The sequence below is a fragment of the Heterocephalus glaber genome, unplaced genomic scaffold, assembly GCF_053883595.1.
Source record: "Heterocephalus glaber isolate CG9 unplaced genomic scaffold, H.glaber_assembly_v1.0 deba00000281, whole genome shotgun sequence".
Classification (NCBI taxonomy): domain Eukaryota; kingdom Metazoa; phylum Chordata; class Mammalia; order Rodentia; family Bathyergidae; genus Heterocephalus; species Heterocephalus glaber.
In genome coordinates this window covers 34866947-34892711 of record NW_028258139.1, presented here as the reverse complement: position 1 = coordinate 34892711, position 25765 = coordinate 34866947, and the positions used below count along the sequence as shown (strand labels likewise).

Below are 25765 nucleotides of genomic sequence, written 5' to 3'. Positions count from 1 at the left end.
CTGGCCTTCTGGATCTTTCTTGAAATATGGGTAGAAGCTTTTTGTGAATCCACAATTCTTTCATTCTGCATGCCTGATCAACAAATAATGTGGCTGATGCCAAAGTTTGCCACTAGTTCAAGCAGTAGCCTGGCTCCCTTGATTCATTGCAGTAGCTTCTGAATGCCTAGATCATAAACTCTTAGAAGGACTTCCCTAGGTGGCCCTGTATGAGCAGGATGCCCTGGGACCATCTTTAAAAAAAAGTATTTCAAAGGAACTTATTATTCTGCACCTTTGGACCTGCAATTGGTGGGATCTGGCCAGTTCCTGAGATGCCTTCAAGCTGCCTTTCCTATTGCCCTGAGGCAAAGTACTTGGATTTTTTTTGGCCTCAATTTTGTAGGCACTTCCTTTCTGGTGAAACTGAAAAGTTTTCATCTTTTCAAGTGTACTTTTTCTTTCTAATGCTCATTATAAATCTTCTTAAATCATCCAGAAGTACTCATGCCATAGCCTGGATATTGGATTGCCTTGAAATTTCCTCTGCCAGATCAATTAGTCCACTGCCCTTAATTTCAGTCTCCCACAGAGGCTCAGGACATGGTCAAAATGTAGACAAATTTTCTGCCACAGCATAATACACATGCCCTCCAGTCCAATTGCCAATGGAGTCCTCATTCCCAACTGAAACCTTCTGAGCCTGGCCTGTACTGTCACCATTGATGTCAGCATCAAGGTGTTTTGAGCTCCTACCAGATCATCCACCAGGCCCCACTTACAGCATTCTAAGGCTTCTCTAGCTCATATCTATAAAGTTTTCTAACTTATTCCCAGAAACTAGTTCTAAATAAACCACATGTCAGGTTAGTCACAGCAATGAACCATTCTGAGTAAAAACTTTCTGTATTGTGTTTTCCATTGCTGGAAAAAATACCCGACTCCCATTACTTGAAGACTGGTTTAACTTGGCTCACAGTTTAGGTGTTTAAGTCCATCCCCAGCAGGCTGCAACACAGAAATGGCATGGTGGAAGGGCATGGTGAACAAGAGCTGCTTGCCTCATGACAGCCAGAAGGTAGAGAGTGAATAAGAAGGGTTGAGCAAAGGAGAAGAATAAATCCTTTCAGGTCTTGCCCACAGGGAATCATCCCTCCATCCCATCCTTCCTAACAGCATATAAACTACTGAACTCACTGGTTAATGAATGAACCCCACGATGAGCATAACACTTGCATGATCATTAATAATCACTTTCTAATCAAAAGAGAATCTGGGGGACATTTTAGACATAAACAGTTATAATTACTAACAATAATTAAGCCACCACCAAATTATTGTGAATATTTATAAGAAATCCTATATTTTTGTTACATAATTGAATATATTTAGAATGAATGAAAGACTAGTATCGTATGTGGTTTCTACTTGGATTTTGAGCTTACATATGTTTACTTCCACATTATATTTAGTAACTAAATATTCTTAAAGTCTTCCTTTTCTGTTCCTATCATGTTTCTTGGGCAGATTTAAAAATAAACATTTATCTTAATTTTAAAATGTAAATGAAATGAGAATTAATAAATTATACAGCCTTTATTCAATGGACTACTTTACAGTCATGAAAATGATGTAGTCATTCAATGATTTAAAAAATGAATCAACATACATCAAAATGCATACATTTCAAAAATGAGTTTGCATAACAATACTTACAATATACACCACTATGTAAAATTAAAACATTATAGATGCAGATTAATATAGGGAAACCATAAAAATATACTAACACCTCAGAGCATAAAGGCTTCTGCAAAATTTTGTTTGTGTTTTTGAACTCTGCATCAGGTGACAAACCCAACTGTCATCATTTTCCCTGCATGTACACAAATGCAGCCATCTTCCCTGCTGTGACACATGGCTGTGGCTTCTTCTACTCCAGATTGTGGTCACAGACCTGTGCACACTGGCTGTGAAGCTTTTTTGTGTGCTTTTTACCACATACAATTCTGTACAGTATTATTCAATCCAGCCTGGCTCTAAAGAAAGTGTGGAGCAAGCATGGTGATAAAAAAGTGCAGAGCAGCAATGAAAGTAACAAGAATGTGAAGAGCAATAGTGAAGGTAACAAGAAAATGCACAGCAAGAATGATAAGAAAAAGATCTTGAAGAAAATAGCCATTGAATTGAAGAAGGAAATTGTAGAAAAGGTATTCATGTGACTGATCTGGCCTCAAAGTACAAGATGGTGAAGTCAATAATCTCCACTATTTTGAAGAATAAAGTGCCATCAAAGGAGCTGATGTGGCCAAAGGAGTAGTGATGTTAACCAAGAAGAGGACACAAATGCTGGAAGAGGTGGAAAAACTTTTGTTAGTGTAGTTGAATGGGAAACAGCTGTCAGGTGATAGTGTTAGTGAAGCTATGATCTGTGAAAAAGCCAGGAAACTACACAATGATTTACTACAGGAAAATCTCTCTACAAGAGTAACAAGTGATGAATTTAAAACCAGTAGAGGGTGATTTGATAATGTCTGCTAGGTAAGTGGGGTCCACAGTGTGATGAGACATGGTGAGGCTTCCAGTTCGGACAAGGCCACTGCACGAGCCAATGAGAAAGAATTCATAGAATTCATGAAGGTAGAAGGATAAGTTGCTCAACAAGTGTTCAACTGTAATGAAACAGGGCTTTTCTGGAAGAAAATGCTGAACAGAATCCATATCACACAGGAGTAAAAGACTCTGTGAGGCACAAGCCCATGAAGGACAGATTGACCCTTTTGCTGTGTGCAAATGCAAGTGCCAACCTGAAGATTAAGCCACTACTGATGTAGCACTCCCAGACCCCTTGTGCATTCAAGGAACAGAATAAGAACAAGGCCAGACCGCCTGTCATGTGGAAGGCCAATGTGAAAGCTTGGCTCACAAGACAACTGTTTATGGAATGACTGCATTAAGAAATACCTTTGTGAGAACCAACTGACTCAAAGGTGCCTTCTTCTGATGGACAGTACCTCAGCACACCCCCAGCCTTGGTGGATGATATAGATGCTGAGTATTATTTCAAAAATCTCAAGTCCCCTCCCCAACATGACACCTCTTATGCACCCCATGGACCAGCAATTGATGGGCAACTTCAAGAAGTTATACATGCAGTGCTCTTCACCAAGTGTTTCAACATCACCAAAGAGGCACTGAAAGAATTCTAGAAGAAACCCTTCAATATCCCTCACTGTATCAAACTCCTTGACAAAAAAGCCTGGGAAGATGTCACATACTGGATCTTAAACTCAGCCTGGAGGAAACTGTGGCCACAATGTGTCATTTATGTGACTGAACGGTCTGATGCACAGGTAGTGGAGGAGATTGTGTTAACCGGCAAGTGTATGGGTTTGAATATTGATTGTGCAGACATAGAGGAGCTTGTTGAGGATCATAAGGAAGAGTTGACAGTGGAAGAACTTGCTGAACTCCAGAGTGAGCACCAGAAGGCAAGCACTAGGGAGCATTCCAGTGAGGAAGAGGAAGACAGGGAGGAGGTTATCAGTGATACGATAAAATCCACCATGAAAAAATGGGATGAATGCTGGGATTTTATTGAGCAGCACCACCCCAGCATAAACTATAATGAACAGAGTGTTGAATCTGAAGAACAATAAGGTGGTATCTCATTTCCAGAGGATTGTGCAGCACAGGAAATAATAAGTGACATGAGACAGATTTTTTCATCAAAACTGACCATGCAGCTAAGTGACAAAGAAGAAAGGAAACCCCTGAAGGAAATCTCCCTCCAAACAATAACCTTCTCCCCACCCACCTTCCTGTCTTCCACAACAGAAGTCACCTCAAGCAAGTTAGTGTTCTCTCTCTTCATACTGTACTGTAGTTTGTTTCATTTTTTAGTGATTAAAAATACATATGTTTCAGAGTGGACTAATATTATTTACATTGAACCTTATGGAGAAATTTGATTAGGTACATGATAAATTTGGTTCTTGACCACTATTACACAATGAATTAAATTCATGAACCGAGGTACCACTGTATGAACAAGAGGGATTTATAGCAACTTCTGAATGTCCAAGGAAAGATGAAGAATAGGATTGAATATATCAGCCAAGAGCATTTCAACCGTAACTGTGATGTTTGATTTCTTTAAAAAAATTTGATAGAAATATGACAAATAGTTACCCTTTAACATTTGTTAAATTTGGATATGAATAACACAGAACTATATTGTTTTTCTCAGTCTTTACATGTTTAAAATTTTTTAAAAATTAGACTTAAGCTTTTTGAAACCTCAAACCTGGCTTTTCAGAGGAGCTGTTCCAAAAGCACAAGCTATACTGTGTGCATCAGGCTTGCTAATGTCCTATTGGCCAAAGCACGTTTCATGGTCAAGCACACAGATAACATGTTGAGGAACAGACAAGAATATGAAGAAGAAATAGTTCATTGATTAACAGGCAATCACAGCCCCGCAGAGCTAGCAGTCTACTGAGCACACCGTGTAGAAGTTAACTTTAAGTTAACCTTAAGGTCATGAGCTCTGAGACCAAACTACTTGTGTTAAAATCCTGCATAATGCTTTAGGTTTCTCATAAGAGAAAAGGTCATATTTAACTTTCTGAGATTATGGGGAACTAGAAGGTAGACTCTTGAACATGGGTAAGGGAATGGGGAAGATAGAGTGGGCAAAGTGGCACAAAATGACTAGGATATGTTATATGAATGTACTAAGTCCCCAAAAGAAACATCACTATTATGTATTACAAACACACACTAATAAAATCCTGTGTAATAATGGAAAAGATCTCTACCTTTTCTAAATCCATTTCCTCATCATTTAATAGAGGAAAAAGTGACAGCCCATGCAAACCATAAGAACAAAGCCTAGAGTGTGAATTGGTCATATTCAATATATTCCAGTTATACACTTCACTTACTCAAATTTTCAGTTAGAATGTATCTCTATATCACAAATGAAAATGCATGCCTCTCTACCAGCCATAGTACCTTTCCATGCTTTTAGGGGAAGGTGGGTAGGAGGTCCTAAACTACTTCCTTAAGTTTGATTCACATCTTTGTCAGGAGTTAGAAGGCAGTGCCTCACTGATATTTGCCTTTGCTTACAGATTCCGGTGTGTGGTCTACCCTTTTAAACCAAAGCTCACTATCAAGACAGCCTCTGTCGTTGTTGTGATCATCTGGGTCCTGGCCATCACCATCATGTCACCATCTGCAGCAATGTTACACACACAAGAAGAAAAGTTTTACCATGTGAGACTTGACTCACAGAATAAAACCACCCCAGTCTAGTGGTGCTGGGAAGACTGGCCAAGTCAGGAAATGAGGAAGATCTACACCACCGTGCTGTTCACCACTGTCTACGTGGCTCCACTGTCCCTCATTGTCGTCATGTATGGAAGGATTGGGATTTCACTATTCAAGACCACAGTGCCCCACACAGGCAAGCGGAACCAGGAGCACTGGCACATGGTGTCTAAGAAGAAGCAGAAGATCATTAAGATGCTCCTGACAGTGGCTCTACTTTTCATGCTCTCCTGGCTGCCCCTGTGGACTCTGATGATGCTCTCAGACTATGCTGACCTTTCATCAAATGAGCTGCAGGTTATTAACATCTACATCTACCCTTTTGCGCACTGGATGGCCTTCTGAAACACCAGTGTCAACCCCGTCATTTATGGTTTCTTCAACGAGAATTTTCGCCATGGCTTCCAAGATGCTTTCCAGCTCCAGATCTGCCAAAACAGACCAAACCTCAAGGAAGCCTGTGCTCTAAAAGCTAAAAACAACATGGTCATAAACAGATCCAGTCAGCTTGCCCAGCAGCCTGCACTGCAAAACCCACATGGAGAAAATACACTATATAGAAATAGCACTAAAAACACCAAGCAGGAATTAATGAGGGAAGACTTGAGAGAAGCTACTGATGAGAATGAGATTTGAAAAGACACAGTGTGATGATCCTATCCCTTCTGGGGGTTGTGTGTTTAATTACCATAGCTTTCTGTGGCTTTGTACTTCAATTCGTTCCAGTGTTCTACAGAAACCATTTACTGAAAGCCCTCTCTGGCAAAAATTTAAATAATAAACAAATCTGGTTTCATCATCACAAAACCAGTCTTATGATGTGTAAAATATGTAGTGACTCATACAGCTGCCTGAAAATATCCATTTCTAAGAGTACTTTTCAAAGTTTGACCTTTCCCAGCTGAGCCTTTTGTATGTGAGTCAAAGGAATCAAGCATGCGTGTGTAAATGCATGTGACACAAACACCCATCTTCACCAAATGCTGATAGGTAGGCAGCACTTTGCATCTAAGTCCATTTTGTTAATTCTTCCTTTGATGTTGGATTTGAAAATTTAGACTAGACTTTACTGATCTGCTTATGTTTGTTTCTCTTTGTCCTTAATTTTTGAAGGAATGTATCAGATCACAAAGTTCTTTGCTACCACTTTTCTCATCTTTACCAGTTTATTTGGCTTAATCTAGAATCAAGATATTGTAGGTCCATGGGTATTTATGTCACAAGCGATTTCATTTAATGTGTTAGAACTGTAGTATCAAATAAAGGGACATACATTTCATTGTATTTAGAAGTTATTTTTATTTTAAAGAAGATTAAGTTGGAAAGCACATAAATTGTTCCATAAAAGTTACTGTTGGATTTTTAATATTTTCACAAAGTTTGAGCTGTAGCTGAGCCCATGTTTGTTACAGAGCAGATTCAGAACCCCAACTCGACCACCTTCTAATGGAATTACCACATAAGGCAGCAGATCCTTTAATAATGCCTCAGCTGGCTGAAGAATAACACTTCCTCTTTAATACACTTAGCCAGAGACATCACACAGTCACCATAAAACTCCCATAATGTACAGAGAGAGAGTGAACAGTCATCCCAAATTTCCTACTGGGTACAGCATTTAAATCAAGCACTCAAAGTTTAATAAATTAGTAGAATGGTTAAAAAGGAAACTGGCAACACTGGATTCCGTAATGTATTACAGTTATGTAATGATAATGGCTATAAATGCTAGCTTTCCTCCGGGGTGAGATAGTCCCCCAGGAAATTGGGAATTATAACAAAATAATTTGTTTGACAAATAAGAATAAATCCCTGGGCATATAACCATAAAATCTTTTCAAAAGGCCTTTGAGATACAATTGTTGAGTTTGCTTGAACTGAACTGCAGGGAATCAGCGTGCTACAAATGCCTAACTGTAGGGGCAAATTATCCAAATTTTGTGGTTGCCTCTCTCATAGTTTCTTGCCTTATATTAAATTTCTTTCTTCAAATCTGCTTCTTGATGATGAGAAAACTCATTTGAACTTGATTTGATTACTAAGTATATCATATATGAAAATTGTGTCAAGTTTCTTAGTACTTTATATTTTTTCTTCCAATCCTTGATCATTTTCCCAAAATATTTTTGGGAGTTTTTTTCTCCACATATTTTTAGGCTTATCAGTACCCAACAACAGGAAGAATAATATTTTAAAAATACAAAATTCAATGTCACTTTCCTGCCTCAAAACCATTAATAGTTGCATTTTTTTAATTAGGAAAAATCTAAAATGATTACTAAGTCTTACACGCTTTGTTTTCTCTGCCCCTCAGTGCCTCCACGCATCCTTCACACTGCCTATATGCCTATTCCTCCATCATCTGCCAGAATCTTTGCTGCTTCTGGGTTTTGAAGTTTTTCCTCCAAGACACCTGCCAATTCCCAACACCCTGCCCAGGCTGGCTCCTCTCCTCCTTCAGAGTTTAACTCAAACATCAACTGAGCATGGATTCTTTTCTCTATAGCAATTTTCACTGTCTTTTATTATCTGGAAAATTGTTTTATTTATCCACTTGTTTAATATCTGTATCCCTTATCCAAAAAGTAAACCCCAGGGCAAAGATTTTATCTTATTTCTCATTTTATCTCCAATTCCTAAGAAAGTGTTTGACATATCACAGACACATGATCAAGATATGCTGACCAAATTAATTAGTTGCAAATGTTTTCCAGTTTTAAAATCTTATAATGTATTTATGAATATGAATTATATTTTACTTTCAGATATTGAGGTAACTCAAGCTATAATAGAAATATCAGATACTTTCAAAAGCAGATGAAGTACAATGAAAATCATTTACCTTGCTGCCACCTAGTAATAGCTATCCTTCCTGTCACCTTGGGGCAAGTGTGCATGCTCTCTCTAATAAGCTTATGGTTCTGGGGCATGTGCCTTATAATCTTCTCATTTATCTAGTACAAGAACATGTTCCATGTTAAGAGTCTTCAAAATAATGTGAAATAGGAAGAAAAGGTCCAAAGGAGTAGGGAAAGTGGGAGGGGTAGGGGAAAGGAAACAAGGGAAAGGAAAAAATATGAGAAAAGGAAAAAATGGAAACAAAGTCTTTGTAAATAGGGAGGGGCGGAGGAGTCGAAGGGGAGGGCAGGGGAATGGGGAAAAATATAAGAACCAAGATACATCATGTAAAGGTACAAGTTCCCAATGATAAATGTAAATGTATTGTATACCTAAAATGTTCCAATAAAAGAATTTAAGGGAAAATAAGAAAAAGAAAGAGTCTTCAAAATATTTTATTCATTTCAATGCCATTCTATTATTTATTGAGTGTGACTAGAAATATGTTATTTCTTACATTTTGGTAAATGATGCAATTATGTACATCCTGAGTAATGTGGGTATATTTACAGCTATCTTGAAATGGACTTCCAAGAAACACAACTGCTTGGCCAAAATGCATGTAAATTTCTAAATATTTTAATATACATTGTCAAATATCTCTTAAAAATCTTTTCAAACATTGTACCTCTCTTGGTGGTGTAAGAAATTATTCATGCACACTGTGGATGCAATTCTATGAGTAATTTTTCTTTCCAGTTTTATAAATATGAACTTATTAAATCCCCATGTTTACTTTTTATTTCATTATTATATGGCTAAACATTAAAACTTAGTCTTTACTCGATTCATTTCTAATCATTCTCACTTGTATGCACTTGCATTTTCTCTTTAATTTCTCATTGATACCCTTTGCCTATATTTTAATTACATTATTTGATTTTTTTCCTCAGTGATTTATAAAATCATTTCCTAATTCAGAACCCTCATCCTTGTCTATCAGATAGATTTCAATACTTTACTCACTCAGCATGTGCTTAAGTGTGCATATTTACACACAGATGTAAGAGTACGTATAAGCTACTCTAACCAAGTTCCATAAAATTCATTGTCTTAAAGAAAAAATATCTTTGTATCTTTCTGATAAAATTATTTCTCTCTCAGTAACCCAGATTAGATACCATGTTCCTCCCTTCTCCAGGGTGCTCTTCCCCTAGAGCAGAGGTCAGCAGAACCCCACCTAATCTGGCGGCCACTTGTTTCGGTAATATTAATATTGAAATGCCATAGGTCTGCCTATTTTTTACATATTGTATACAACTTGTTTAGTGTGACAATAAAACAATTGAAGAGTTGAGATGGAGACCATGTAGTTCACAAAGGCTAAAATATTCACTACCTGAACAGTTCTGCCCTAGAGCATAATCCTTGTCTCCATGCTCACTGCTGACCAGTGAGCACATCCTGTAGAACATGGGAAGGGGAAAAAAGAGGAGCTTCAGAGTGATGGCTTGTCTTTAAAATCATTGGGAACCTGTGGGACACCCAGTCACTCCCACTCACACAGACACACCAATCTTCAAGGGTGCTGGGAAGTGTAGTATTTGTTGAGCACAAATATGTTCAAACTAAATTCTACTAAGGAAGAAAGAGAATGTATATTTAATGTTTAAATAGTTGAAACTATTACAAGCAGCTAAGTTAGATAGAAATTAATAGGGAGTCAGACAGGACTAGGCCCTAAAGGGAGTCAGTGCTTAGAACTGTGATGTGTGAGAACACATCACAACTGTGGCTGGAGGGGCATCCATCAAAGACCAGACCTCAAGATAAAGATGGAATGCCCAGGCCTACATCCTTCCCTCAGGGATAAGCAATAACTTGAGATGTCCTATGATTGCTATCACCTGGTCCGGTAAAGTTCAGATAAACATCAGTTATCCAGAGCATCCAGACCAATCCCTTCCCAAAAATGCCTGTGTTCTTTCCACAATGAATCTTGCCTACTCTCAACTTCCATTGTCCCTTGGAGATCATTCTTTGATTTCAGGGGACACAAACTCAGTGCAACTGACATCTAGCTGGTTGGAAGTTATATTTCTCCTATATCAAAAGAACTGTTTTTTCTGTTTTTGATATCAACCTTAGTTTTGACTTTAGAAAATACTTTCCAGTCTTTGCACAAGACATTTGCCTCTGAATTAGAAATAAGTAGACTCCTCTCTCAATGTCTGTGTTTGGATCCTTGGTGTCTCTAATTGCAAAAAAGAACTTAGATGTGATTATATTAACAATCTAGAGATGAGAGGTCATCCTGAATTGTCCAGGTAAGCCAGCTTGATCCTAAGGATACTTACCAGAAGAAGAGCAACGGAATAGAGAGAACAAATCCTGACTGTAAGGACTGGAGTAATCCAGGGTGAGAACACCAGACACTGCCTTTGGAGTAGAAGAGGATCCAAAGAAAAGAATGCAAGTGGCCTCTAGAAGACAGAAAATTCAAGAATCTAGACTTCTCTCTGAGGCTTTCAGAAAGAAAAACAGCCCTGTTGATTCTTTTATTTTAGCCAGTGAGAACTTTGTTACACTTGTAGCCCATAGGACTGTGAACCTGTTGTGCCCAGTTTGTGAAGTCCCAAATTCCACCAGGAAGCCGTTCTCGATGCAAGCACACACGAGGGTCATTTATTCAAGCTCGAGCAGGGGATCTCAACCGTCACCGACGCAGCGGATCAGAATTGAGAGCCCCGAATTTCAAATTAGCCGGGTTTTTATAGAGGTTACAGCAAGGTTTGGAGATTTTTTACTTAGCAGTTACATGCTTGGTTAACATTTAGCGAACATGAAGTGTACATTTTTGATTGGCTAGGTACATCGGGGGTTGAGGGTGGCTACATGTAGGTTTTACGAGGGAAAAGAGGGACAAAGGTTAGTGGTCGACTGTCACGTATTGATGGTCAGCAGACATTTGCAGCTTGTTCTAAAAATTGTGGTGCCCGGAACATCAGTTCCGGGCAAACAAGGAGTTGAGTAGTTTACTTTTGGACTTTAGGTCTGTTACAGATTTTTATCTAGTGTCCCAAAGCAAACACATTTTAACCATTAATTTGAGAGGCTAGGGGAATGGTGGATTTTAGCAAAATGGAGTCGCTTTGGTCTCACAAACCCATATACCCGTGCTGCTTTAAGCTACTATGTTTGGAGCAATTTGGTGGAGCTGCAGTTAAAAAAAAATAATATAGAGGCAGATAGCTGAAGATAAGACACTTCTGTGACCAGAGTTTAGCTGTGTGTATGCCTCTGAGCAGGTGGCAGTGAGGAATAATTGGTAGGATTTGTAGGAGCAGGTTAGAAAAAGCCTAGTTTTCTCGAACAATCTCTTATTAAAAATATGGATCATATCAATTCTGTTAGTGAGGAACCAGAAGAAAATGCAAAGAGTGGTGGGGAAAATCACACATTGCCTTAGATCACACATGTATTGTCATAAAGACAGTTGATATAATACTGTTGGAAAAGGTACTACTCGCACAGACTCAGAAGGAAAGGAAGGATATGCTTTAAATGGGAAGAAAGGAGATCTATGTTGTACAGTGGCAGAAGTTTAGCCAAATTGCGTCCTGTAGTTATGTGCAAAAAAGGCAATAAACTTGGACTTTTAAGATAGATAATTGATAGATAGATAGATAGATACTTCGTTGTATAGTGTGTGCACATGTGCGTGCACTGGGGTTTGAACTGAGATCCTCACAGATGCTATGTAAGAAGCAGGGGACATTTTGTTTTGCTTTGTTTTTTGTTTTTTGGGTTTTTTTGGTACCAGGGATCGAACTCAGGACCGCAGACGCTAGAAGCACTAAGCTAAATCTCCGGCCCAGCAGAGGACATTTTTGAGCAGCGTTATATGTATAGCCTATTGGCTTCTCGTGTGTATTGTAAAGTTCAATAGGAAAAGGATAAATTAAGAAGTTTTATAAAACAAAAAAGGAACTATATCTTGATAATTTGAGAAATTCTCAGCCTATCTCAATTGCAAACTGATAAAATTATAGTTTTACAGCTATTAGGAAAGCATGCTCTATGGAAAAAGGTCACAGTACAGCTAGATAATGTTTTATTAGAAAACAAAGTTTCAGCATACTCAGAGATGCCTAGTCATCTCAGCAGAAGAAGCAAGTTAGCTGGCCCCCAAATGCAGTGGTCACTCAGGCATTGAATAAGAGACTTTCCTCTGCACAATAGAAAGAAATGAAAGGGAGAAAAGGAGCCACCAAACCCCAGGTAGTCAGGCAAATTCCACTGGGCAGCAAGGCCTGGGAATGAATCCCCTGTGACATGCAATACTTCCCTGCTGATTAAAGGTCTCAGGAGATGCCAAAAAGAAGATGCAAGTTGTCTTTGACAGGTTTGCTGAGAAGACACTCTTGTCTGTCCTGTGGCATATATAGGAGGCCTTCAGAGTTGTGGAGAATGTTTATCACCAGAAACAAAGCCAGATCAGATGGAAGAGCACTGAAAGCAATAAAATGCACAAAGGCTACCAGCCCTCCAAAACTCCACCCACAAGAGATAGGCTCACAAAGCCATTAGCCTACAACAGGTGACTCCTCTAATCAGCAGGGGAAGGTTTTGATGGGAGAGGCCCTGTGTCTCAGTGAATCATCCCCAGCCTTGTCACTTGATGGCTTTTGCCTGACTGCTCATTTGGTGGCTCATTTCTTTCCTTACATTTTCTCCCATTGGGAGGAAGAAAGTCTGTAACTATTACCCTATGCCTGACCCACCATAGGTCCACAAATAAAGGGGAATTTTGCCTGTCAGTGCCACTAATGTGGTAATTTTTATTGTACCAATACAAAACAAATGTAATTCATTTTTATAATTAAATATTTGGTTCATTTGAAGTATTTTTATGAGATAAAAGTATAGTTTTTATAAGATTTAGTCCGTTTTTCCATGGAATTATTTCTATGCCTGGCTTGTATTAAAGGATTCTAGTGAAGAGAACATCCTCTCTCGTAGGTATGATTTACTGAGCATCCAGCTGCACCTGCCTCCCCTGGCAGCAGCCTGAGCTGCTCCCTCTCTGAGAGGTTGTGCTGGGGTAGTGATCCTTCCTCTGAAAAGTGAGTGTTGGGGTGGTGTCATGTGGATTAAACCATGCACTGATGATGCACATGATCTGTTCAGCAAAAAAGACATTAAATAAATATATACATAAAAACTCACTTCAACGAACCTCTGCAAACATCTGCAATCTGAAGAAGGCAGGTGACTATGTGAGTTTCAGAATAGATGTAAGCTTTGTGCTTCACGATATGGAAAGAGGATCACTATAGTTTTTTTCAGTGGCTCCTATCTGGCACAACACATGTGGTAATGTGGACCACAGAGTACTGAAATAGAACTTGCAAGCCCAGACCAGACGTTCACTGCTTGTTATGGCCTGTGTGACTATGTGCCAGATGCCAAGCTCTCTGTGCATCAGTGTCCTCATCTGAAACAGATAGCAGTACACCTTAAGTGAGTTACACTGAATAAAGCATTTGAAAGAGTGTTGAGTCTTCCTACAAGCTCTGAGTAGTGATTTTCTATAAGATTTCCCCTATGTTACATAATGATTGAATTATAGATGATGCCAGATGCATGGCATATAAAAATTTATTAAAGACAAAATGGAAAAAATAAATGTAATTGGAAATCTCATTGGAATAACAATAGGGTGAAAATGGACAAGAATTTTATCACCATTATCTGGTTATCTGTGCATGTTTGTGTGTGTTTTCATTTACATATTGTGGGTCTCCAAGGACAAAGAATCAGCTTTTTTATTCTTTAATCTTTGTACCTTTAGGGTACAGTATTTTACACTGAATATGAATAATAGTTGATTTTAAGTAAATTGAACAAGCATTTTTACTTATGAATTTGTTATTCTAATATCTTCATTGCCTCTTAGTTAAGAAATTATGTTCTGTGATGGTGAGTTATAATAAAATAAATAAAGGATTTCTCCAATAAAAGTTCTTAGTTTTTAATTAAATGTTTTTAAAAACAAATATGTTATTATTGAAGGACTTATAATGATACTTTTTAACTGCAAATGCAAAGTATAGTGCTAATGAATAAAATTTCCCATAAATTTAACAAGAATTATATTACTCTCCATATTTTTTATTAATTTTTAATATGGATTCCAAATTAACACAAATATATTTTCAAAACTTTTACATCTCTATTTGAAAACTAATTTTTTAAGTCACCACAAAATAATTACTTAAAAATCTCACACTATCTATTCCATATAAAATTTTATACAAATAGGTCCAAACAGTTTCAGGGAAATCAAACCCATCTCTTAAGTGGTGCTACATTTGAGAGCTAAGATGCCTGCTGCTCTCCAGTCTTCACTGCAGAACCGTGGGAGCCTCCAGGAGCCCCAAGTCACACTCGAGGAGCTGCCTCAGACATGCAGGACCTTGGCCGAGCCCAAATTCTCATCAGTGTCAGCTCTGATGAATGTTCATCCTGGGCCAGGGATGGGACGAAGCTCTTCACAGGCTTTGTCTCCTAAAATTCTTGCACACTGTAAGCAGATTACCATTACTACCCACCTCTTCAGCCAAACTCAGAAGCTGAGTCCTAGAAGCCTTAGGTGTTAGCATGGAAAAGTGTTTAAAGTTGCATTTTTTTCTTTTGATTTTTGCATCCTGCCTCTGCCATCTAGATGTCAGTTGCTAAAATTCTCAAGGTCATACAATTTCTCTCTCTGTAAAATGAATATAAGTCATTTGGAAAATTAAAGTAATACTACATATAAATCCCTCATAACCATATCCAGTACTCCTCCACTTACCAAAACAAAACACAGTTCATGTCCACCTCATGTATATTATCTATTGGTAAGATGCTCAGCACTATTTTGATAAGACTCAGATTAAATGTGATTGTTCTAAATTGGCCTTTTGGACAATAATAACTTAAAAAACAACAAATTCAATGTATTATTAAGACTTTTGTGCCAAAAGTTTATATATGTCTATATTTAACCCCAAATTAGCAGATATTTTTTGTTTATCTCTATTTTATAGGTGCCACTGTGACTTGTATCTAGATGCCCCCTCAAAGCCTCATACATCATAAGTAGGGCTTTTCAAAGGTGACTTGTTCTAGCATTGATGATAGGATTAAGGATGCAATGCTGGGATTAAGGGTACCACACTCCAGGGTGTAAATGCTATCTGCCCTAAGGGCAGATAGGCTGGATAGAATATAAAGGACAGAAAGAGGGCCTGGGGATTTACCTCAGTGGTTCCGGGCTGCTGTCATCACTTGCTACTTTGGTTGCTACTTGGCCTGCTGCTGTTGCTTCACTGCTTTGCTGCCTTCTGTCTGCCCTGCTTTGCCATGGACTGTTTCTCCTCTGTGATGTTCCCTGCTTTGGAGCCAGCTGACTGTGGACTTTGAGCTGAAATAAACCTTTTCCTCTTTAACTTTGGGGGTTGAGTATTTTGTCTTAGCTAAAAGTAGAACTCAGGGACATTAAATAACATCTAAAATGGTACAAATTCAGAGGAAGCTTTGAAGTAGACACAGATCCATGAAGTTCCAAAGTCTGGACTCTGTCAGATGTTACTGCTAAATGGAACTTCTTTAAATGTCCTCAAGATGAAACATATTTCTCAACTTTCAGTTTCTCTTACAAACACCACCTAGAAGCAGTTACCAGGAAGAGAAATCAAAATAACATGTTTTCTCATCAAAATTGCAGGGGTAATCCAAAAATTCATTTGGAACCAGAAGAGACCTAGAATAGCAAAAGAAATTTTAGGCTACAGAGACATGGCAGGGGGTATCACAATCCCCAACTTGAAACTATACTACAAAGCTACTGTGATAAAAACAGCATGATACTGACAAAGAAATAGACCCACAGATCAATGGAATAGATTAGAAGATGCAGAAACAACTACAGATATGCTCAGCCACTTCATCTTTGACAAAGGAGCAACCATCCTCATTGGAGGAAAGATAGCCTATTTAATAAATGGTATTGGAAAAACTGGATTTCAATCTGCCAAAGATTAAAATTAGACCCATACCTATCACCATGCACTAAACTAAGATCTAAGTAGATTAAAGATTTAACTATCAAGACAGAAACACTAAATTTGCTGAAAGGTAAGTTAGGTAGAATTCTTGAAGACATTGGTATAGGAAAAGACTTTATGAATAAAACCTCAGTGGCATGGGAACTAGCAGAAAGAATCAACAACTGGGATCCCATCTTATTGAAAAGCTTCTGCACTGCAAGAGAAACCACCAACACAACTAAAAGACAACCTACAATGTGGGAAAAATTTTTCAGCAATTGTGCCTTAGACAAAGGACTACTATCTAGAATATATAACGAACTGAAAAAAATCAGATGCCCCAAATTCAAAGACCCAATTCAAAAATGGGCCTCTGAAATGAACAGACGTTTTTCAGTCAAAGAAGTAAAAGCAGCAAATAGATACATGAAAAAATGTTCAACATCACTGCTTATTCGAGAGATGCAGATTAAAACAACACTGAGATTCCACCTCACCCCAGAAAGAATGGCTATTATAAAGAAATCATCCGATAACAAATGCTGTCGGGGTTTTGGGGAGAAAGGAACCCTTCTTCATTGCTGGTGGTAGTGCAGACTGGTGCAACCGCTGTGAAAATCAGTATGGAGATACCTCAAAGAACTAGGTTTAGAGTTCCCATTCAACCCAGCTATCCCCCCGCTGGATATCTTCCCAAAAGAATGAAAAGAATCTCACCACAGTGATATATGTGCACTCATGTTCATAGCAGCACAGTTTGTAATAGCTAAAGCTTGGAAGCAGCCCATGTGCCCATCAACTGGAGACTGAATAAAAAAGATGTGGTTTTTTTAATAAAATGGAATACTACTCAGCCATAAAGAACCAGAAACTAGAGACATTTATAGCTAAATGGATCCATATTGAGGCCATCCTCTTAAGTGAAATAAATAGGACACATATGTATAAACACTGCATAGTTTCTCTACTGTGAGAAACTGAAAGTGTAATTAAGGATACACATGGACGAAATTGCCTAATAACATATTTCTTGGATTGTGTTTCCATCGTGTGTCATGTGACTGTATTGAAATTTGAATTAGGGAGAAGTTTGGCTTATGTGGAGTTTGCTAGCTAACTGGAGATTTTTTTCCAGACCACTATGTGTTCAATGTTGGTTTTGGGGATCTTTCTGAAACAAATAACATCCTCTGGCATCTTGTTGGTGCTTGAGATGCTTTTTTAATTTATATGGAAAAATGTTTTAAGTGCTTTTCAGTTTTGTTTTGGTTGAGTTCTACTCTATTTGAATATTATTGTAGTTTTGTTTCCTTGCCTTTTTCTTCTTTGAATGGTTTTAATTTCTGGATGTGTGTGTGTGTTTGATAATAAAGTTATTTTTAAAAATTGCAGGGGAGTGAAAATAATGATGAGTAATGCATAACTAACCTCAGACTATTTTGACATTTCATTCAAAACCACATTCTTTAGGAAATTTTTGTATATAGCCATTTTCCCTTGAACAAAGACTACAAAGAGTGGAGCAATGGAAGAAGATAAGAAAACTAGCTTTTCAGAAACACTTGTGCAAGACACCTTGTGCCCTATACCCAGGCCTCACAGCAAAACTCTGAATCCAGTTTGGCTATGGCAAACAGTTATGAGCACAACTTCATCTGTGTTTTTGTGTAGCCTATGAGAACTTGTCCTCTGTAGGCCAGCTTGACCATCCTACCTTGAAAATGATGGGATTTCAGAACAGCAAAGCCATGGGTAGCTCTTAACCATCAGGGGGAAAGGTGAATGTAATGTAAATGAGTGAATGAAATTATTTCCAAAACAGCAAAAACTTAGATTAATTCATAGAAACATTCAGCAATGGCTAATAAAACTTGAAGTTCTTAGGCACAAGTGAGATGGACAGAAATATTGTTTAATTTGTACAGTCAGAAAAAAATCAAGTTCTAATGGGCAAATGACTCTTTTGAGCTATTAGAATGGAAATATATTCTTTTAACTTCCAGGTTCCATTTATCAACCTGTTCTCAGAATCAAAGCTTGTAGATTAAAAACTGGCTCTTAAAGAACCATACCTACCACTGAAAGTATGTATGAAAAAATTTGTCCAACTACTTTCCAGAAGAGATTTGTAGCCATTATTTACTGGAATAAATTGACACTGCCTGAAGTGTGAGTCCAGGTTTCCTGTGCCTCAGTGCTTAGTTGGACTGACACCATGCCAAAAGTGGAAGTGCATTACAACTCTGAGCTAACACTGAAGCCAACAGTTGTTAAGAGTCCCAAGCCACGTGCAGACTAGAGTGATCACCACATGTGTTAGTTACTTTTCTCTTGTTGCTGAGACAAAATACCAGACACCCAAAGTTAAAGAGGAAGGGGATTATTTGGTTTATAGTTCATAAAGGTTTCAGTCCATAATCAGCCAACTCCAAGGCAGGGATGACAAACAGGCATGGAAGAGCAAAAACGGCATGGCACACACAAGGTAGCAATGGTAAGAGAGTTAACAATGTCTCCCTGCCCCTTTTATCTTATTCAGACTACTTAGGGCGGGTGGCATTCACACCCTTAATCCTAGTGTCCTTTGGCCTAGCATTGCATCATGAATCAATTCCAGCTTCACACTCTAGATCAAGCCTATGACCACATGAGGCTTTGGGGGACATCTAGACCCAAACCATAACATCATGGGTCTGAGGAAATGATCTGCAGTCAGTTATTGTCCCTTGGTGCATATTAAGGATGGCAATGCTAGGTGGTTGGCAGAACTCTCCTATTAATTTCCAGATTTATGGAGTAAAAGTCATTTTGGTAGGAAAAGCTATATTTTCTCAACTTTGAAGGCATTCTATAATTCAGTAGTGGGATTAAGTTTAATTTGCATCTAACATTTCTTAGAATAAATTCTTCCCTCTGGAGAATTTTTAGGACATTACATTTTATTTTTCCTAGATGTGGCTAAACAGAATTTGAGATGGCTTCCTTGATTCTTACTAGCTGGTGTTTGCATGTCATCCTCTCAAGTATGGATGGGACCTGTGACTGGTTTCTAAATGAAGAATGTATTTTGGTTTTTTGTTCTTACAGTTACATAAGACTCCATCTTGCTATGAAACCAATTTCTTTCTTTCTTTCTTTCTTTCTTTCTTTCTTTCTTTCTTTCTTTCTCTTCCTTTCTTTTTTTCTTTTTTACTTTGAAGCCTCAAGGGACCTTGAATTCTGTAGTCTCAGAGAAGTGAGCCACTATGGTTTAGATGGGGAATGTCCCCTCAAAATCTGAGTTGAGGTTGGCTTTGGAAGGTGTAGGAGCATGGGGGCACACTATTCACCAATGGAAGAATCCACTGATGAATTCATGGTTGAATGTGTTATTAGGGCCTGAAAGGTGATCCCTCGGGATGTGACCAGGAAAGATGCATCTCTCTCCTGGGTCTTCCCTTTGCTCTCTGCCTCCTGCCCACCACAACATGATCAGGCCCTCCCACCATCTATTCCTGCCCTGGACCCTAGCAGAGTCTGCATCTGTGAGCCAAAATAAACCTCTCCTCCTTCAGTTATGGTGTCAGGTTTTGTGTCCCATTGACAAAGAAAGTGATAAGACATGTGTTTTCTGTAATGAACTGACTCACATAGCTAAACTACAGTGATGAACATAATTTAATGTGCAGCAGTATATTTATCCTCAAATTATCTAAAACAGTCACCTTTATTTCATTAGTCTGAATTCCTCAGATTTGTTTTCTTTTCATCCAGGTTCTTCTTCATGGCACCAAGACTGCTGAGAAATGCTCCAAATTTACCTCTGATCTCAGAGGTTAGAAGGGTAGAAGAAGAGAGTTCCTGAATAGAGCCACATGATTATCACTGGAGCCAATGGTTAAGGTAACAGTAATGAGGCCACATCTGGAACAAAGGGAAAGCTGTGCCCCACACTTACTACATGAATCTGGTAAAGGAATCTTCAAAGGAATACTGAGGTATTGAGGTACTATTACCCAAAGGAGAGAAATGAATATTGGAAAAGCAAAATTTTAGAAAATCCAAAATTCTAAAATCTTGTAAGTTCCAGATCATACTATAGCTGTGCAACATTGAAAGTCAGACTTCATTCCAAACACTGGATTGTAAGAACCCGTGCACCCTGTGAAGTACAACCCTAATGCACACAACTAAAGTCACTCTTAAGCCACTTCCAAAATGAGACTACACACATTCATATACAGCTACAAAATCTAGCTCCAGGTCCTTACCTCACAGTAATGTGACTGATTTTTGATCATGCAATTCCAGGTCATGCAACCAGTAGTAAGTAATGGAAAAGTATAAATCATAATAAAATTACCATGTGTGTAAGGTGAAAAATATACAATAATTTCTTCTTTTTAATGAACTGCTTGCCAATTCTGGAGAACTCTCATTATTCTGCATATGGATGATGAAAACTGGCCAACTCTTGTTGACATGAGCTGGAAAGAACACTCTGGGAATCATGTCAGAGGGTTAGCAATCACAGACCCTCATTTCTTGGCACAAGGTTTCTCATCTGCTTATACTCTTAGAATCCCATGGGCTGACAACCAAAGCCACTTCTCAGATCAAGGTTCTTGAGCCTGTGTCTTTTTCATTGTCCTCACACTTAACTCTTTCATCACTCTCTTTCACCAACATATTTCACAAATACTTGCATTTCTGTGGGTTGCAATGATAAAAGCTGGACTTAAGTTTGTTTTTAAAAAAGGATATTTGCTAACTCATATAACCTAATTATTCTCTGGTAAATAGCTCTGGTGTGATGCCATCTAGAACTGAAAGGATAGAATGCATCTCCCTCCATCTCTTGGCTCTGATTTACCCCGTGTCAGCTTAATTCCACGCCACATTCTGTTGTATCATCTAAGACTAATTTCTTAAAAGCTTGGCAACTTTACTGGAAACAGAGCTTTGCATCTTCTCCAAATAGTTTAATAAAATGTGTGAATTAGGCCTTAATGTGCTAAAGCCAAGCAATACCCTTCTTAGGATAATTTATTTTGTCTATGGTTTCCTTCCTTTCTCTTGGTTGTGAGACTATGCCCACACAAACCACATGGTCTTGAAACAGAGGCAGGAATGCTCCCCAAGACACACACACATCCAAAAACTGAGAAATTCCTTCTAGGAAAGTGGAAACTAACACTGACACAGAGCAGCATGTACAGTCTGTCTCTGCCTCACAGCTCTTCAATATGCCACTTCATACCCTCCTCAGAATAATGATCATCGGATGGTAAATAAGTCACTGTATCAAAATGTAGGTGTTTGTTCACACATCACTGTGTGACATTGTAGGTGCATTTTTAAATGGAGATACAAAACCTGTCTGACTTTCCACATTTCTAGCAGTAGTAATAGTTTTGATGCATCCGGGGCCCTCTTGTAATGCTGGTAGACCTGTGTACCTGGTCTCAGCTCATTCTTTTCAGAAAGCACATCTTTCGGGGAGAGGAAATATTAGAAATTTTAGAACAGTGCTGACAATAATGTTGTGCAAAGTCACTGGATCTGAGTGGCTTTTGACTTTCTGGATAGAAGAACCCTTGAACAATGCATGCAGTCTCTGACTGTCCTCTCAGAGATTCCAGTTCACTCCAGGTAGACAGTCTGAATCTGTCTGGATAATACATTCTAAGTAACAGTAACTAGATGATCTTAATTGAATGGGTACTGAGTAAAATTTGTTCATTAAGGTGTATTAACCCACTTTGAAAACAATCTGAAAGGCCAACTTAAGATAACAAGTCCCCTTGGACCTAGCCCCCACTACACACCAAGCAATGTGATAGGTACGTCATATTCCCAACTGCATTTAACCCTCCCATAGCTTCAAAGCATCTATCACCCACATTTCTCATAGGAAGATAATGAAGCTCAAGGGAGCCAAATAAGGACTCCCTGAAAACAAGTTGCAAACCAGGATGGAAGTTCAGGTTATGTAATGCCAAGGGCCATGGAGATAACCAGTGTGTCAAAATGTTCTCTTAAAATCATTGCTTGCAGGGAAAAACATCTGAAATAAAGAGAGCATTACTTTTTACTCCAGGCAGTTTGGTGTAAGTTAAAGCACTGGGATTTTAAGTGTAAAGCCCTAGCTGCATAGCTGCAGGGTGTGTACTATTCTATTCTACTGCTCATTTTCCTCATTGATTAAAGAGATATAATACATTTATGACATTATTTGTAGACATTGACTCTATATCTGATATACACTGAAAATTACAGTTATCACCAGTGTAAGTAGCAAATAATTTCAAGATGTTTTAATTTATACATGCATAGAAAGTTACAATAACTAATTATGTAAACTGAAAAAATGGAGAATGTAAAAAGATAGTGCATCAAAATTTTAAAGCTTTAAACAGACTTATTAGAAATGAATGTTTTCTAGTCTTAAGCACTTCAGTCATGCTCCTATAAAGTCAATCTTGTAATTATAATTATTCAAAAAGTTTCCCTCTTTCTATTTATGAAATTTCAGATCTCTCAAGGAAATAGTACTTTGTATGCTGAATGATTCTTTTTGGACTCAATGTATTGCACTACATTGTTATTGTGAGATTCATATTCAAAAATTATGAGAAATGTAAATGTCATTAGATAAATATTCTAAAGTACTCGTTATGAAGATAATTTTGTGGGAGGTTGGAAAATTAATTACAAGTACAAATACATTCAACTCTAAGTAAAACCAGGTAAAACCAACTTTAGAAAATGACCATTAATTCAAAGATTAAACATATTAATGCGATTCATAATAATTAAATTTTGTAACATTCATTATATAACTTTGATAATTGTGTTATTCCAAATAAAAGCAGTTTTTTTATACAACATATATTTTTAAGTTAAGTGTATGTGTGTAGGCATTCCTTTTAATTGAAAAAGAATTATGTCATTGTTTACTATGAAAAAGATTTGAAAAAGAAGGGAAATGAAATGGTTCAAACAATACAAATTTGTTTGTTTGTTTGTTTGTTTTGAGATAGGGTCTCGCTATGTAGGTCAGGCTGCCCTTGAGCTTACTATGTAGCCTAGGCTGGCCTCAAATTCATGGCAAGCCTCCTGCCTCAGCCTCTCAAGTGCTGGGATTACAGATGTGTGCCACCATGCCCAGCTCCAACAATAGAAATTTTAATGGGAATATCTAGTTACAGGGTTTCAAAAGTAAAGAATATTGTAGTGAAACTATGAATTCCTATCTCAGCTCTGCCACTGATAAATTCTATGATTTTTGACAAATTATTTTATCCCCCAGGGATGCTTGCCAGAGTTCTGCACAATTATCAACTCCCTTTGTTGAAATCTGGAAATAGTCACAGAATATTAGAATTTGAAAAAAGTTTAGAGGGTACTAAGTATAACCCCTTTGTTTTTTAAAAATAATTGAGTTCCAGTTACTTCAGAAGACCATGGTACTAAGCAGAATTTACTTTCTATAGCACTTTATTAATACTTTATTAATATGTTTTACACATACTATGTTCTTTACAAAATAATATGAAGAATGTAGACCTTTAGTTTAGAAGTCAGATCTTAGAGGCACTAGAATAGTTAGTGGTGACCTACTGACAGGGCTCATGATCTACCCATAGTTTAGACACTATGTGCACTTTGATAGGAAAAGAAAACTAAAATTGCAACAAAACTTATTGAAGTTTAGTAAAATTTCTGCAAATACTGAAGTTAGAATAGAAAACAAGATGTTTTCCTCAACAGAATGTATGTTTTATTTGGTCTGGCATTACATTGATTCTAGACTCAATGAACACTTCACAAATTTACTAGACTTTTCTATATGTTTTAAGTGATTTGTGAGCACTTTGTAACTTTAAAAGTTTGGGGAAAAGGATTAACAGAAACCAACAGCAAAGAGCTTCTGCAAGGTCCTCACACCATAGACTTAGGGATGGAGGCCCTGCGTGCTGTCCAGGCTCAGGGGACCAGCATGAGGCTTAACACAGCCTTGGGCTCCACTCAAGCTAGGTGACATCCAAGATGCTGTAAAAACAGTTTACAAACCTGAATCTCTGAGTGAAAGCACCTATGTGATGAGGGGGCAGTTTGGTTTTAAAGGAGAAAAAAGCGTCTATAGATGAAGGAAGACAGGAATGGGAAGGAGAAAGTGTTGCAGCATTCCTTTAAAGGGAAATTTTGGAAAACTAAGGGTTTTCTTGATTAAGTAAGGCCTTGCTTGCTGAGCACTTGTTCTCATGACTTAGAGTACCTTGCACAGCCCAAGCCTTCAGTACCTGCTGGAGTCAGCTCATCAGTGCTGCACCTTCTGCATCTTGGCCTTCTGGCCTCCCCTCCTATGGCTGGAGAGCCTGGCTCAGCTCCAAGCCGTCCGGGATGCCCTCATTACAGATGTGGCCAGTCTCCTGCAGAACTCTTCAGTGCTGGGAGAAGAAATGTTTTGTGCCTTTGTCTCTGTTGTTGAGAGCCCTGGAAATTAATAATAAATAAATGGAGTTGTTGGAACTTAATGATGTATACCAGCAACATGATTTCTTCTTTATTCTGTCGCTAGTCAGATACCAAAAGCTCATTATTAGTTCACTAAATTAACCACTGATTATCTAATATGTGTGAGGAATTATGCCAGGTTCTGAACATAAAAGTAAAAGAAACAGACCTACACTGAAGGACCTGAGGATGTCAGTGAAGGTGAGGATGCTGACAACTGGCTGCAGGGAATAGAGGAGTTCAGGGAACCAGACAAAGAACAAGAACTCATCTGGAGGCAAGGCTGAGCACAGCCCTCTGCGCTTGAAGGAGACAGGATGTCTGCACAGAGGAGGTGACCTTAGCCCAGGTGTTGAAGGCAGGAGTGGCAGAGCCACACGCATGGTGCAGCAGGTACTCCAGGAGAGCCAGGCCCAGAAGGCAAGAGCAAGAAATTCACTGTGACACAGGAGGGAGTAGGTGGCATAAGAAAGGAAGTTGGAATCATATTTGAATGGTCTTCCATAACCAACCAAAAAGTATAGGTTTTCTTGATGTAATTTTTATTATTTCATAATTTATTTTTCTTCTCATTTTCTTATTTTCATATATAATTTTTTTCCCTCCAGTCTTCTTTCTTTTACTTCTTCTTGAGACCTTTTCAGGGGAAACAATGGCTATCTTTAATCAGTGTTTTCTTTCCTTTGGTACTTTTTGCAGATGGGTTTGAGTAAGTTGAAATGCTCATGCTGCCTTTTAAAAGCCATCGTTCCTAAGGGCTTTTTAAGTGGTGTTAGTGACCCGTGTTACTATAGATGTAATCACCATCAATTGGACCCAGCAGTGACCACTACAGGAAAACTAAATAGGTTTTATAACAGAGCTGGGCTCCGTAGGGAGCAATTTATGTGTCTTCCTAGTGTCATCTGGACTCAGTCCATGGTCTTGTCCCTCTCAGAGTTGACAATGTCTGTAGGGTCCTATATTCCCTTTGGCCAATCTCAGTTAATAAAAAACATACCTGTTGCTATTGAATTTTTAGT

General features: G+C 38.2%; 1 protein-coding gene and 1 long non-coding RNA gene across 7 annotated transcripts in view; one reads left to right on the top strand and one right to left on the bottom strand.

The window, feature by feature from the left end:
• The window catches only part of Npffr2 (neuropeptide FF receptor 2), a 101821-nt gene extending 93371 nt beyond the window's left edge, over positions 1-8450 (top strand). The window contains 1 exon segment of the mRNA XM_021249821.2: positions 5115-8450. Coding sequence (XP_021105480.2) covers positions 5115-5949 — 835 coding nt within the window. The 3' untranslated portion in view covers positions 5950-8450.
• LOC101725543 (uncharacterized) overlaps positions 1-25765 on the bottom strand; it is a 168819-nt gene that overhangs the window by 104764 nt on the left and 38290 nt on the right. For 2 of the 6 annotated variants that reach the window (XR_015441748.1, XR_015441760.1), the window contains exon 4: positions 24530-24722. This is a non-coding gene — a long non-coding RNA (uncharacterized LOC101725543). Of the gene's footprint in view, positions 1-8945; positions 24723-25765 lie in introns of those variants that run through there. The other 4 variants (XR_015441756.1, XR_015441757.1, XR_015441758.1 and 1 more) reach the window with 4 other exon arrangements.